Source organism: Pelmatolapia mariae, linkage group LG20 (assembly GCF_036321145.2).
Source record: "Pelmatolapia mariae isolate MD_Pm_ZW linkage group LG20, Pm_UMD_F_2, whole genome shotgun sequence".
Taxonomy (NCBI): Eukaryota; Metazoa; Chordata; class Actinopteri; order Cichliformes; family Cichlidae; genus Pelmatolapia; species Pelmatolapia mariae.
The window spans coordinates 37,685,533-37,700,441 of NC_086244.1; the positions used below are offsets into that span (position 1 = coordinate 37,685,533).

Here is a 14,909-nt window from a genome sequence, read left to right on the forward strand (position 1 = left end):
AACTTTCCAAAAAGTATATTTTTCCTAAAGTCTCAGCGATCATCATGATGGTTTTTGGCAAATGTGAGATGAGCCTTTGTGCTCTTGTTTGTCAGCAGTGGTTTTCTCCCTGGAACTTTTTGTCAAGCGTCTTTTTTATTGTTGAGTCATGAATTCTGACCTGAACTGAAACCAGGAGTTCTTTAGATATTGTTCCGGGTTGTTTTGTGATCTCCGTGATGAGATGTTGATCTATTACACTAGCTTTGATAGGCCAGCCACTCCTGTGAATGTTCACCACTGGTCCAAGTGTCCTCCATTTGTGGACAATGGCTCTCACAGTCACCTTCATTCTGTCAAAGTCCCAAAGTCTTAGAAATGGCTTTGTAACCCTTTCCAGACTGCCACTGGATATATGTCATTGATTTTGTTGCTCAGCTGTTTCTTTAGATCAGGACAAGATGTGTTGCTTTTTGAGGTCTTGTAGCTTCTTCACTCAACTTCTGGGAAGATTGGCAGTTAAATGATGGACATCAAATTGCTATGGAAATGACCTTATAGTATTTCCCAGATTGATGGGCAGCAACAATAGCTCCTCTCAGATGATTGTTGATGTCTTTCCACTTTGACATTGCATTAAAACACACATGAATGATCCAGATCTCTTTAGAGGTGCTCACACTTGCTGATTATCAATCAATCAAGTACATTTGATTAGCAGCCCCTGGCTGCTGCTTAGCCTGTTAACTCTTATAGGAGAAGTAAGAGTAGACTTCATACGTCCTGTGAAAAAATACTTTTTAATAGGCCTGTATATGTGCAAGAGCCATAAACACACAAAAACCAAATCTATTCACATATCAAGTGCTGTTTATTATTATTCTAGAGTAAGTGTTTGAGTGTCTACCTGCTAATGGACATGGCCACTATTACGGGCTGCCATCCTGAACGGAGAACCTCTCTGATCTGAGGGCTTTGTCGGGCCACCAACACCCAGACCGGGATGAGACAGAGAAAGACCAGACACACCATAGGTGACAGGTACCATATGTCTAAAAGAAAGAGAGACAGAGAGACAAAGACATTATACTGAAGGTCTCCAAAGAAAGAAAGAAAAAAAGGAGACAAATCCAGTCAGTTATGGGCATGTCTGCATGGGTATGAAAAATGTTATTCAACACAACATTAAAGGCTTTACAGTTTTATCCTACATATACAGTAGCTAGGAAACTTGCTTTATTTGCTTGTGTTCTGTGATGTAAATGATACTGGCATTTTATTCCCCCTGTACACATACATGCCAACCCTCCCAATTTTTCTGGGAGAATCCCGAATTTCAGTGCTCCTCCCGAAAATCTCCCGGAGCCACCATTCTCCCGAATTTCTCCTGATTTTCCACCCGGACAACAGAATTGAAAAACCATATCCCAGAATTCATAGCGCGGCCCAGCCAATTCCAGTTTCCAACAGTGGCGGCAGCTACTTAGTTTTAATATTACTCTTATTACTCTTTCTGGGTCACAATATAAACTTTTAGCATATTTTCAGGCGAGAATGTAGCTGTGTAAACTTTAAATATCTGAGCCGACGAGAACAGCGAACTCCCAGCACATCGTTTTCAAACCCCCGTGGTCTTTCGCTACTCAGGCTAAACATGATATATAACTCACTTAGATAACCTAAAAATGTTATTGTCTGACTTTTTTCAGTGTTTTATTTGTTCCTGAGTAAATCGGTTTGGCTGAGTTTAAAGTTATTAGATTAGATTAGATTAAATAAAACTTTATTAAACCCTCAGGAGGGTTCTTCCGAGGTTTTCACACGGCTGAATAAACGTCAAACAAAAAACTGATTAAACAGAAGTGTGAGATGGTCGAGAATTTACACCAGTGTCCTGTTATATTTTAGATAGCAAGGAGCAGACAGCTGAGTTTATTAAACTCCACCGAGACAGCGGTGACGCCGATCTGAAGGCTAGACCGTCCAATTTCACAGCCGTTTACTCCCGGCCTATCCGACCTTCTGAGGACCCGGCCCACGTAGACCGCGAAGGCCGGGTCCTCAGGAGGATGCAGCCCATGAATTTGGACACGACCTTAGATCACGAAGGCCGGGTCCTCAGGTGGATGCAGCCTCTGAGTTTGGACAGCCCCGGCTGGGGGACAGTAATAACGGTGACATTTAACTTAATTTAAATAAATAATTATAAATAAATAAACACTGTAAAATTCAAGTTTTTTTTTTATATGTATATGTATACCTACACAACACAACACACACTACAGTGTGTGTTGTGTATACACAGTGCATTCTCACAGTGTGTGTGGAAAAATCTGCCTTTTGCTGCCATCTTCTGGCAGAAAAAAGTCAGTTAAATCTTTCCTTCCAAATTTCAAGGGCACCAAAATACCCTGTATCACTTGTTTTTCACATTTAAGGGTTGTTATTGGTTGTCACTGGCAGCCACCAGTGCTACCCCTCAGCCTCCCAGCAGAGGGCATCTATGGTATTAATTTGAAAACCTAGGCGATTTCCTTCTTCAGTTATCACACTCACAAGACTATCAGAAAAACTGACCTCTGACCTTGTCCGAGATTTCACCTCATCTAAGATTTTTAGTAGCAGCACCAATGGGATGAATTTAAAAAGCCTGTGTTGCCTCGTTTGAAGCACCATGCTACGCAGCTCCGGGGCCACAACAGTTATCTCAAACAATAAACTGTGTTAAGGCCGTGGCTCGTAACACAACACCCATTTACTTTCTGAGAGATGTCATTTATTAACAAAACATGTAACCAAAACAGATCAAGCACAAAGGCTGGGTCATGAAGGAGAACAAGTGGGTAGAGCTAAGGAGGCAAATAGCCACAAACCAAATACTTCACAGATCACCAGAGGGCGACACCTAGGACATCACATCCAAACACACACACACACACACACACACACACACACACACACACACACACACACACACACACACACACACACACACACACACACACACATTAACAATAGCAGTGCTAGTGATCTGTAATACTAGAAACTACTTATAATAAAATTTTATTATTATTATTTTATTTTTTTGTAAATCTGGATGCAGATCTGGACATACTCCAAAGGTCAATTCTAAGCTGTGTGAAAAATGAAATTTATAATCCAGCCATAGGTTTGTGAATATAAGGAAAAATAGAACTGAACTAATCATGTGACCTCTTGCGCACAGTTAAAGAAAAAAAATGCAAGGAACTTTAGTGAAACCCAGTAAGCTTGAGATCATATGGTTGCTACTGACATCTTGGCTCTTTCCTCACCTTTATACTCATAGAGCGCACTGCTGACCCCAGCCAGCAGGGACAGGGTGATCAAATCCCCCAGACTCGCAGCAATGGGAGTGGCCACATTGTCAGGGTTGATTCCCACTTTCCTCGAGCCGATGATCACTCCAATCATCACCAGACCTGCACAACAGAGTGTGAAGGGACAGAAACACAAAAGACGTGAGACGCTTACACTTTCAATCAACATACGGGGAAAACACAACTGTAGAAAGAAAGAGCCAATTCAGCTTCTTTCATCATGTTTGTGAGACAACAGAATGCTGACGGAAGCTTTTAGTTGGAATTTGTTCGTTTTTCTATATCAATAAAGACAACTGTCAACACGCCAACCTGCCTGAGTGACAGCTGGCTGGGAAAGAGAAAAGAAAAGAAAAACAAAAGGGTATGAGTAAAAAAACTAATTACAGAGAAACTGAAATGACAGTGTAAAGAGAGACAGTGACGAGGTTTTCCCCTGCAGAGAAGAAAATGAAACAAGGACAGTTTTGTTCCTTCACGCATCAGTCCTGCTTAACACCAGAACACTTAAGGTGAGCATGAATTATGGATTATTCAGGGAGTGCATGCTGAGACGGGTAATGTAAGGACAGGCGCACAGATGAAAACTGTTTGATTGAAATTTGTTTCACAACATTGAGAAGCCACCCTAAAACACTGTCAGAATAATAATATTAGCTTGTAAAACTGTCAAACTGTTACGTATTGTTTGTTATAGTTACAATGAATCACATTCACACCTAGCAGCTTAAATAAGAGTTTGTTACCTTAAATTAAGACCTTAAAAACGGTAGCATCTGCATGGGTGTGTGTCGTTCTGTCTGTCAACATGACAGCTTGAAAAGTTTTTTGTGAATTCTGAGAAAACCTTGTGGGAGTGTGGAGTGGGGTCATGTTAACAACCTATTAAATCCACCGAGGTCTTCAAAGTCAACTTTATTTATTGGTTGAAAATTGGCAAAAAGCCTTATAACACAGAAACTATGATTATTACACGTGTGGTGTGTATTGCCCACATATAGAAAGTCCTGTATAAAGATTAAAATATCATGACACATTTGACCTCTGACCTCAAGTTCAACAGATTGATCTGAAGGTCAAAGTGATAATAAAGCTATATAGAGCTATTTAAAACTATGTATCTTCCTGAGGTGAGTTAAAAACATCCAATCAGAAAGTTCCTCTGTCAGGAGGTACTGATGGTGCCTTTTTTATGTGTCTAGTTTGACTATCATAACATCATGAAGAATGTGAGTACAGCTGGTACTCTGGAGTGAATGCTTCATCTGGTTCTTCTATAGTTACAGCTTCTGATTTGACCCCTGACCCCTAAACAAAACTGTATGCTTGGGCGACTATATGCTGGAATAACTGACTGTTATTCGAATTTCCAAATAAAGAACATCCCCGCAGCTTACTTACCTAAAGACAGAGCAGCTACAAAGGCGGTGGTGATACTGCTGGCGCACAGGACAGCTGCTTGTTCCAGTTCAATGCCTCCTCTGGAAATCGCCCCTAAACAAATTGCTGCCACTGCGGCGAGGAATCCTACCACTGTGGCCTGGACCTGCCGAAACAGGACAGAGCACAGCAGCATCAGGCCCCGGCTACAGTAGGATAGTGAATTTAACATTCAGAACACTGAAGGATGGATGTAGGAAGCAGCAATTTTCAGGAGTGAATATTTTTTGGCAGATTTTTCTCAGAAAAATTGCTTCAGGAATCGTTTAGCCTAAAAAACTGAAGTGGAGTGAGTTTGTACTTAAACACAATGCAGAGAGCAAACTGAAGACAGGAGTCCTGAACTGTTGAACAGTGACAGTCCAGCCCATTATTTACTCTTTTCATATTTTGTGTGTAAATTTCTACCCGGCATACCTTACCTGAATAAGTGCCAGATTGCTGCACACCATGGTCCATTGTTTATCAGGGTCATCCATTTGGCCTGTGTTAGCCTGCAAACATGGAGTCATGATTCATATGTTGAGGCAAAGGCTCTCGCTCAAATAACACATGTCTGAAAGAATGAAGTTTTTTGTTAAGACAGATAAATGGGTCTTCGTGAGTCTTTATTATATTATATATATATATATATATATATATATATATATATATATATATATATATATATATATATATATATATATATATATACACACACACACACACACACATATATATACATATATATACATACATATATATATACATATATACATATATATACATATATATATATATATACATATATATATATATATATATATATATACATATATATATATATATATATATATATATATATATATATATATATATATATATATATATATATATATATATATATGGCATGCTGTGGGGAAAAGCCTGTTCTAACGTTTGGGTTTGTGGTTTATTGTTAGCACCTGACAGCTTTTTGCTTCTTATTCATAAACTCTCTCCATACTCTTTCACATGATACTTGCGTTGATGGCAGAAGAGGCTTGTAGTTTTTGGTGACTGGCAGGGACCAGTTTGCGGCATATTTTCATAGGCAATGAAAAATACCTTGCAGTGTTTCTAAAGCAGGGGTGTCCAACTCCAGGCCTCAAGGGCCGGTGTCCTGCAGGTTTTAGATCTCACCCTGGGTGAACACACTTGAATCAAATGATTAGTTCATTACCAGGCCTCTCGTGAACTTCAAGACATGGTGAGGAGGTAATTTAGCCATTTAAATCAGCTGTGTTGGATCAAAGACACATCTAAAACCTGCAGGACACCGGCTGTTGAGGCCTGGAGTTGGACACCCCAGTTCTAAAGCCTCTCCACCAGAGGCCTGGGAGTTTGAGGGTCCTGTGCAGTGTCTCGTTGTTCCTAGGACTGCACTCTTCTAGACAGAAACCTCTGATGTTGTGCAAAGAATCTGATGGAAGAACTCTTCCAGTTTGGGTGTTACAGCTCCTAATGCTCCTATTACCACTGGGACCACTTTCGACTTTACCCTCTACGTCTGCCCCAGTTACTCCTTCAGCCCCTCTACTCCTCTATTGTTGCTGTGTGCTGGGATTAACACATCTATCACAACTCCCGTCTTCTGCTGCTTGTCAAGCATCACTATATCCATCTTGTTCGCCAGGAGCTGCTGGTCCATCCAGAACTCAAAAGTCCAACACGACCTTACTCATATTGTTCTCAACCACCTTTGGTGGTGTCTCCCATCAGGAGTTGGGGACTTTTATTTCATTTACGGTACAATTATTTCTGTACACTGTCCCAATCACTACACTACAATTGGCTACAACCTTCTATTGTGTGTTGGATGTCTCTGGGTCCACATTGCACAATCTGGAACTTGGGTCCAGCTGTGTGTGTGACTCCTGCCTCTATGGATCTGGTCCTTAGGACTTGTTCTGTGCTGTCCTTTAAGATAGCCTTTTCTAGCCATTGATAGGACTTTTTAATGTTAGCCACTTTCTCTATCTGTCGATGGTGCATCCTAGGCATGGTCATTCATGATGGTTCCTCCTCCTTTACCTCACCAACTTCTGTCTTTAGCTGCCTGAAGCTTTCTTGTAGCAGCTCATCTAACATATTCTGGATTATGGCTCTGACTCTCTCTCTCATCATTGTTCGTAAAGCCTTAGGGTGCTGGACTTTGGGTGGAGACATCTATAAGTTATAAGGATTCTTTGTTTGGATTTGGCATCTACTTCCTCCTGTGGCCAGCTCATTAGTGTGACTGCTGATTAAGCATTCACAGTACTGAGATCCAAATCTTTCTTTAAACACCATTCAACACCATTACCACACACACACACACACACACAGCAGATATACTGCAAATATTCTAGTTTTTCATTTGCGGTTCTTCGGTTTAGACATTGAAAATGAGTCATTTTATTCTTCAAGGGATTTAAAGAATATGAGCTTTCAATATCCATTCAGATTTTTTCAACCCCTTTTTCTAATGTACATTTAAAAGCTATTCAGCTACTTTCCAACCTTGAAACTTCTTCTGTGTGAACAGCTTTCAGCAGTTCTGCACTTTGGCTTTCAGGTGAATGATTATGTGTATTTCAGCTCATTCAACAATTTTTTCACCAAAGATTCAGCAATTATAAAAATTCAACTCAAATCACTCAACTGTCAGCATTCACACTGCACTAAGATTTCTATGCTTCACTTTATTAGTACCATTTGTTGGCACAGAGGTCTCACAGAGGTTTAAGAGAGAAGCTACATGGTTCCAAAGGCGCCATTCACAACATATTTTGATAACAAATGTTCTGCCCATCTTCTGAAGCTTACACCACTACCTAAATCTCAGAAATGTTAAATTTATTATGATACTGAGGTGACTCATATAGATGTTATAGAGGCATTGTATTTCTGAGGAGCAACTCTGAGCTAGAGGATGAGGGGATTATGAGGTTAAATGTTCAATTCGATTTATGCTCATACCACAGATAACATAAGATAATTTATAACATAACCCTTAGACTTTCTTACAGCGGTAGAGAGGCGAGCAGCCAAGGTCATCTCCAGGTTTCCTTTGAGTCCAACCAGAGCTGGAACCAGGATGAAAACTTCTGTGATCACCTTAAACACCTCCCAGTGCTGGAACACACACATTGTGTAATGAGATACTGAATAAACAATTACAGAGCAGTGCAAAAAAATACAAAACCAAAGCAAACATTCCTACTAATTATGCCTGACATATTCCTATTCTAAAAACAACTGCACCTGATTAAACTTCCTGATGGAATTACGAAAGACGATCAGATATTCTAGACTAACCCAGTAGCCTACTTTCTGTTTCCACTACTTTGAGCATTCGCCGCCACGCCATACCGTGCAGGTTCACTGGGTTTAGAAGACTTGCAGTTCACAGAGTCCGCCTCGTGATGGTTTAAATCTTTAAATAAATGCGATTATAAAAGAACACAGCTACAGAGAGCAGAATGATGTGAAGATGTGACAGCCATGTAGGGAGGGAAAGAAGGAAGAGTGGAGGGGACTGACAAAGCAGGTCAGTAAAAGTTTGATAAGACGTTTTGTTAAATAGGTGACGCAGTCAATTATAAAATATAATATAACAGGAGCTAGAAGACATAATATATTATTTATTGCTAGCATGTTTAAAAAAAACAGCTTGTGCTCAGTGAAGACTCTATTGTTTTATAGCAAATACATCCTTGTGTGAACTTCAAAAGATTAATTTCTGCAACAAATATAGCTCTCGTCAGAGGGAAGAAAAAACCTATGCAGGTGTACAACCACCTACATATACTTCTTAACTAGCTGACTCAGCTGATCCTGGATGGCACGTTGAAGAAAACAGAGAAGTTATAGAATTTCTCTCTCTTGCTTTTAAACTTCAGATGTACTCAGAGCCACAGTGTGGGAACCATGAAACTATAAATCTTTAGCTTTTATATATAGTGGGGATCGCATTCCTATAATAAACCTTGCAGAGCCTAAAGTCAACTTGAATTCAGAGTTACATGGAGCCAACAGATTCTAAATTGGCAGCAAGGAGTATGATTAAGCTTGAATGGTTGTCTCTCTGTGGTACGAGGCTTTTACAGAGGACTGGGTTCAAAGGACAGAGCACAATAAGCACAAAAAATATCCAGAAATTTATTTAAATTCTTTCTTCTCAGACGCAAAATCCAAACCCATCGGTCCCCATCACATTTTAAATACCTCATAGTACCACATTATTCTAATACAGCACTTTTCCTCCAATTCTACTTTTAGACACTCTGAGAACCACAAGTAAACCTGCAGTCTGAGAGTAGAGATTTCAGCTTTCAGGCCTCGGTTCTGTGGAACTAGCTCCTCGTTTGGATTCAGGAGACAGACACCTACTCTACTTTTAAGATTAGGCTTCAAACCTTTCTTTTAGAAAATGCTTATATAGCTTATATCTTTCTATTCTTTCCTTTATCCTCTTCTCTTTCTCCTCACCCCCAACAGGTAACAGCAGATGTCTGCCCCTCCCTGAGCCTGGTTCTGCCAGAGTTTTCTTTCTGTTAAAAGGGAGTTTTTCTTTCCTGCTGTCGCCAAGTACTTGATCAAAGGGGTCGTCTGAATGTTGGGGTTTTGGGATTTGTAAGTAATGAACTAGTGCCTATTAGATTTATTATTGCAGGATTTTGATATGTGTTGTCAGCATTTACAAAGAAAGCGCAGCGACAAGACTCAATATAAGAATGAATTTAACCTTTATTCGACTGACCCAGAGCTTTTTTTTTTTATATTCCTCTGAATTCTCTGGCTGCTTCTATCAGCTGTCACATCAAATGTCAGAAACCCAGTTCCACTGGAAGTTATGCATGCCCATCACTGCCTCTGACTTGTTTCATAAGTGATGAAGTATGTTTATGACATGCCTTCTTCACACTTTGTCATTTCGGTACAGGTCAATCTAAATATCATGCCCTTTCCATTCTTAAGGGTTATGAATCATTTCCATGATGTTCTGAATCCTACAAATGGAGCTACATATTGATGAGCAGTAATTAATTATCTCTCCTGTTTCCAACTCCTGGAACACAAATATTATTTAACCCATCAGTTACTGATTACTGTGTGCCAGTTAGCTAGCTTAGGTAACCAGAGCCAGTGGTTTGTCACATACAAGAACAACCCGAACACATTTTTAAATTTTTTTAACCATTATGAACGTGCTAACTATTGCTCTGTTAAATATGATGCACTCTCTAGTGTTTGCAACCAATGGGATCATTTCTGCCTCCTGACCTATTTAAACAATAGTGAACAGGTGATGAAGGTGAATGGATCCAAACAAGGGAATAAGAGAACTGAATGTCAGTCTTGTCAATGGTAGAGGAGTGTGTGTGCTGGTGTGAGTGCATCTCTATTCATACCAATTCCTCTCAGGTTCTGGATTGCTAAATCTGGCTGACGTCTGTCATACACGGAGGCTATCTTGGGACATGTCCCACTTCTGCTATAATACTGCTGCTACTGCTGCTTGACTGTGAGTGCGAGTGTGATGGGACAAAAGCCAACATAAGCCAGCTCAGTGCTACTGTAGACTTCCAGGGACTTTTTAATCTTGGTGCTGTTGCTGTCTTCAAAATGGCTGATTCAGATACTTCAGACACACAAAAATGATATTTTCAGAAAATTTTACACTCAAGAAGAATTCAGTATTTTATGCTCGGTCTATAATAACAGGTTTTTCCTTTACTAACAGCATCTCTGTGTATCAAATACACTGTGTAGCAAATACACTTCTTTTAGCCAATTACAAGCCAGGTCTCAAGCCAAATATTTGCTGGGGAATTGTAATGTGTTAAGTTTGCTTCATTACATTAAAAGTCTGGTTGCTCATGTTTTGCTATTAATGTTGTACTCTGTAGTTTTTTTCTGGTCCCCTTGCCACTGTGACCATTAATGACAAACTGGGTTATAGTCTTAAAAAAATAGTGACATTTTAAAAAATACAGTCTGTATTTTTAAAGAGCAAGCAGTGACAAAGAGGAGGAAGCTCAGGTGTTTTTTTTGTGATTGATTCTGTTGCACATGTATTTCTGGGGGTATTATTATGAACTATCTACAGTGTTGGGGAGTAACGGAATACATGTACCGGCGTTACGTACTTAAAATACAAAATATGAGTAACTGTATTCCATTACAGTTACTGTTTAAAAAGGTGGTATTCAGATTACAGTTACTTTGTTGAAATGAATGGATTACACGGCGGTCTTTTCCTGTTTCATATGTTAGGCTATGCTCTTTCTATTTTTGGTAATTCCACGCCGGTGGAAACCCAAACAAAACACCAACTAAGAGGTTCTAATGCCTGTGTGTCAATCTCATGGCCCATGTCACCTCTACTTGCAGCCCGCATAATGACGTGAAGGAATATTTAAAAAAATTATTATTAAAAAAATATTTAATATGAAGGCAATAGGCAGAGTGTTACAGGCATCGCCCTAAAGAATGTAGCCTCATGGGCAGTGTAGTCCATGCTGCAGGGAGAATGGACTGCCATACCTGTTATGTGTCTGTGAGCGCGAGGGAGGGAGAAAAAGGAGGGTTGAAAAGTACAAGTTGTCACCGACCAGAAATGGGAGATGAAAGCATGTAAATATAATAAAAACCACTGCAGCCAAAAAGAGTGCCTGACGAGCCCAGTTGTAAGTAAACTATTAAGACTCAACTGTACACTGTGTTCGTGTTTTCCTCCAAAACAATAAGTTCCGTTGGAGCAGCCTTTCAACGCCTCTCTCTGTCTCTCGCTAGCAAACGTGACCCAGACAACAAAGTAAAGCTAGTTTTCGGCTACGAGCCCGACACGGAACCAGACGTATTAGCCAGAGGTCCCTTTACTACGGTTCGGAGCCGCAGACCTGTTTTATATACAGCAGCTTGCAAAAGTATTCGGCCCCCTTGAACTTTTCCACATTTTGTCATATTACAGCCGCAAACATGAATCAATTTTATCGAAATTCCACGTGAAAGACCAATACAAAGTGGTGTACATGTGAGAAGTGGAACGAAAATCATACATGATTCCAAACATTTTTTACAAATAAATGACTGAAAAGTGGGGTGTGCGTAATTATTCAGCCCCCTGAGTCAATACTTTGTAGAACCACCTTTTGCTGCAATTACAGCTGCCAGTCTTTTAGGGTATGTCTCTACCAGCTTTGCACATCTAGAGACTGAAATCCTTGCCCATTCTTCTTTGCAAAACAGCTCCAGCTCAGTCAGATTAGATGGACAGCGTTTGTGAACAGCAGTTTTCAGATCTTGCCACAGATTCTCGATTGGATTTAGATCTGGACTTTGACTGGGCCATTCTAACACATGGATATGTTTTGTTTTAAACCATTCCATTGTTGCCCTGGCTTTATGTTTAGGGTCGTTGTCCTGCTGGAAGGTGAACCAGTCTCAAGTCTTTTGCAGGCTCCAAGAGGTTTTCTTCCAAGATTGCCCTGTATTTGGCTCCATCCGTCTTCCCATCAGCTCTGACCAGCTTCACTGTCCCTGCTGAAGAGAAGCACCCCCAGAGCATGATGCTGCCACCACCATATTTGACAGTGGGGATGGTGTGTTCAGAGTGATGTGCAGTGTTAGTTTTCCGCCACACATAGCGTTTTGTATTTTGGCCAAAAAGCTCCATTTTGGTCTCATCTGACCAGAGCACCTTCTTCCACATGTTTGCTGTGTCCCCCACATGGCTTGTGGCAAACTGCAAACGGGACTTCTTATGGTTTGCTGTTAACAATGGCTTTCTTCTTGCCACTCTTCCATAAAGGCCAACTTTGTGCAGTGCACGACTAATAGTTGTCCTATGGACAGATTCCCCCACCTGAGCTGTAGATCTCTGCAGCTCGTCCAGAGTCACCATGGGCCTCTTGGCTGCATTTCTGATCAGCGCTCTCCTTGTTCGGCCTGTGAGTTTAGGTGGACGGCCTTGTCTTGGTAGGTTTACAGTTGTGCCATACTCCTTCCATTTCTGAATGATCGCTTGAACAGTGCTCCGTGGGATGTTCAAGGCTTGGGAAATCTTTTTGTAGCCTAAGCCTGCTTTAAATTTCTCAATAACTTTATCCCTGACCTGTCTGGTGTGTTCTTTGGACTTCATGGTGTTGTTGCTCCCAATATTCTCTTAGACAACCTCTGAGGCCGTCACAGAGCAGCTGTATTTGTACTGACATTAGATTACACACAGGTGCACTCTATTTAGTCATTAGCACTCATCAGGCAATGTCTATGGGCAACTGACTGCACTCAGGCCAAAGGGGGCTGAATAATTACGCACACCCCACTTTTCAGTCATTTATTTGTAAAAAAAATGTTTGGAATCATGTATGATTTTCGTTCCACTTCTCACGTGTACACCACTTTGTATTGGTCTTTCACGTGGAATTCCAATAAAATTGATTAATGTTTGTGGCTGTAATGTGAGAAAATGTGGGAAAGTTCAAGGGGGCCGAATACTTTTGCAAGCCACTGTATGCACGGAATAGTTTTATATACGAGATCGCTGCAAAAAGTGCAGCCTTGCCTAATGTCCACCCTACTGTTACTCATTTTATATTAAGATTTAGAAATCTTGTTGGTATTGGTATGACGAGTAGCCTTCAGTAATAGTAATAAATCACACAGCAATAGTAAAATCATGTAGCTGTAAAAAGCTTGATAATATATTAAGTCAGTGGTTCCCAAACTTTTTTTGCTGGGCCCCCCTTGTTTTACAAGAAAAATGTTTGCGCCCCCCCCCCCCCGCACGCGCGCGCGCGCGCACGCACACGCACGCACGCACACGCACGCACACATCCTCCAACCACACACACCCATATTTTGCTCCATTGTAGTTTATTTCACACCTCAAACATTTAGTAAACAATTAAGCAAATACAAGTAATCTGCAATAAATGACAGGTAGTAAGAACATAAACTACTAACTCTTTTACGCTACGTCCACACCTACACGGGTATTTTTGAAAACGCAGCTGTTTCGGCCACACGGAAACGGTGTTTCGAATCACCGAGAATGGAGATTTTTTAAAACTCCTTTTTTTGCGTTTACGTGTGGACGAGGAATACAGAGTTCATCACGCAATGTCAAAGGTATGTGCCTTTTTTCACGTCACGCTGTGCACCACGTTATTGTTTACATGAGATGAATTGCAAAATAGCAGATAGAGACGAAATACTGTTAATCTGACTATCTTCAGGTTTTACACGCTTACACACACAGTTACTGTCCCTCCATTTAGAAAGGCAGAGGCGTCACGGTGTCATTATTTTACGTGTAGTTTTTTTTCCCTGTGTAATAATGTTCAACATTGCTATCAATACATTTTTCAATCCCTCTGAAAAATGGGTTCAAAAACATAAACAACTGTGGGATGCTGGTTGTCCGGGATTTGAACAGGGGGAACAAATCGTGGCAGGATCAGCCTGATATTATTTTTATCCCACTGTAACTTTACTGTATAAAGAGCTAACATCTCCAAAATGTCAGGAGTAGTTAGTCATTACAACAAGTGTTTGTGAACAAAAAACCAAGAATGTGGGATACTGTTTGTCCGTGATTTGAACAGCCCAGCGCTGCTCCCGACGAAGGGAAAACCAATTCTGCAGGCAGACCTACCTCGGCACTTGTGCAGGTGAAACCAAAGGGAAGATATGCTTCACCATATTTTCTAGTCTTTGGCTTAGAATGAAGTTGGTTTGGAAACATATTCAGCTATGCTTCATCTCCTGCTTTGCGTTTGTGTGGGCGCCCCGTGCTAGCAGTGTCCAAGCGTTGTTTTTTTGTTTTGTTTTGTTTTTTCCCTTTTCATGCCGCGCCCCCCCTGAAATGGCTCTGCGCCCCCCCTAGGGGGGACCTTTGGGAAGGTCTGTATTAAGTAATCCAAAGTATTCAGAATACGTTACTCTCATTGAGCAACGTAACAGAATACGTTACAAAATACATTTTGGGGCATGTATTCTGTAATCTGTAGTGGAATACATTTTAAAAGTAACCTTCCCAACACTGACTATCTGTGGTTAGAAAACAGAGCAACTTTTGTAAATCAGTGCTATTTGGGGATGGCGCTCACTGCCTTTCTCGATTTT

At 40.6% G+C, this 14,909-nt stretch overlaps 1 protein-coding gene across 4 annotated transcripts in view; it reads right to left on the reverse strand.

Annotated features, from left to right (window-relative positions):
* The window catches only part of LOC134618201 (solute carrier family 41 member 3), a 38,623-nt gene that overhangs the window by 11,984 nt on the left and 11,730 nt on the right, over positions 1 to 14,909 (reverse strand). For all 4 annotated transcript variants that reach the window (XM_063463459.1, XM_063463458.1, XM_063463457.1 and 1 more), the window contains 5 exons: positions 7,806 to 7,913; positions 5,201 to 5,272; positions 4,740 to 4,884; positions 3,294 to 3,440; positions 887 to 1,031 (listed from right to left, as the gene is read on the reverse strand). In XM_063463459.1, the coding sequence (XP_063319529.1) occupies positions 887 to 1,031; positions 3,294 to 3,440; positions 4,740 to 4,884; positions 5,201 to 5,272; positions 7,806 to 7,913 (617 nt within the window). The remainder of the gene's footprint in view (positions 1 to 886; positions 1,032 to 3,293; positions 3,441 to 4,739; positions 4,885 to 5,200; positions 5,273 to 7,805; positions 7,914 to 14,909) is intronic.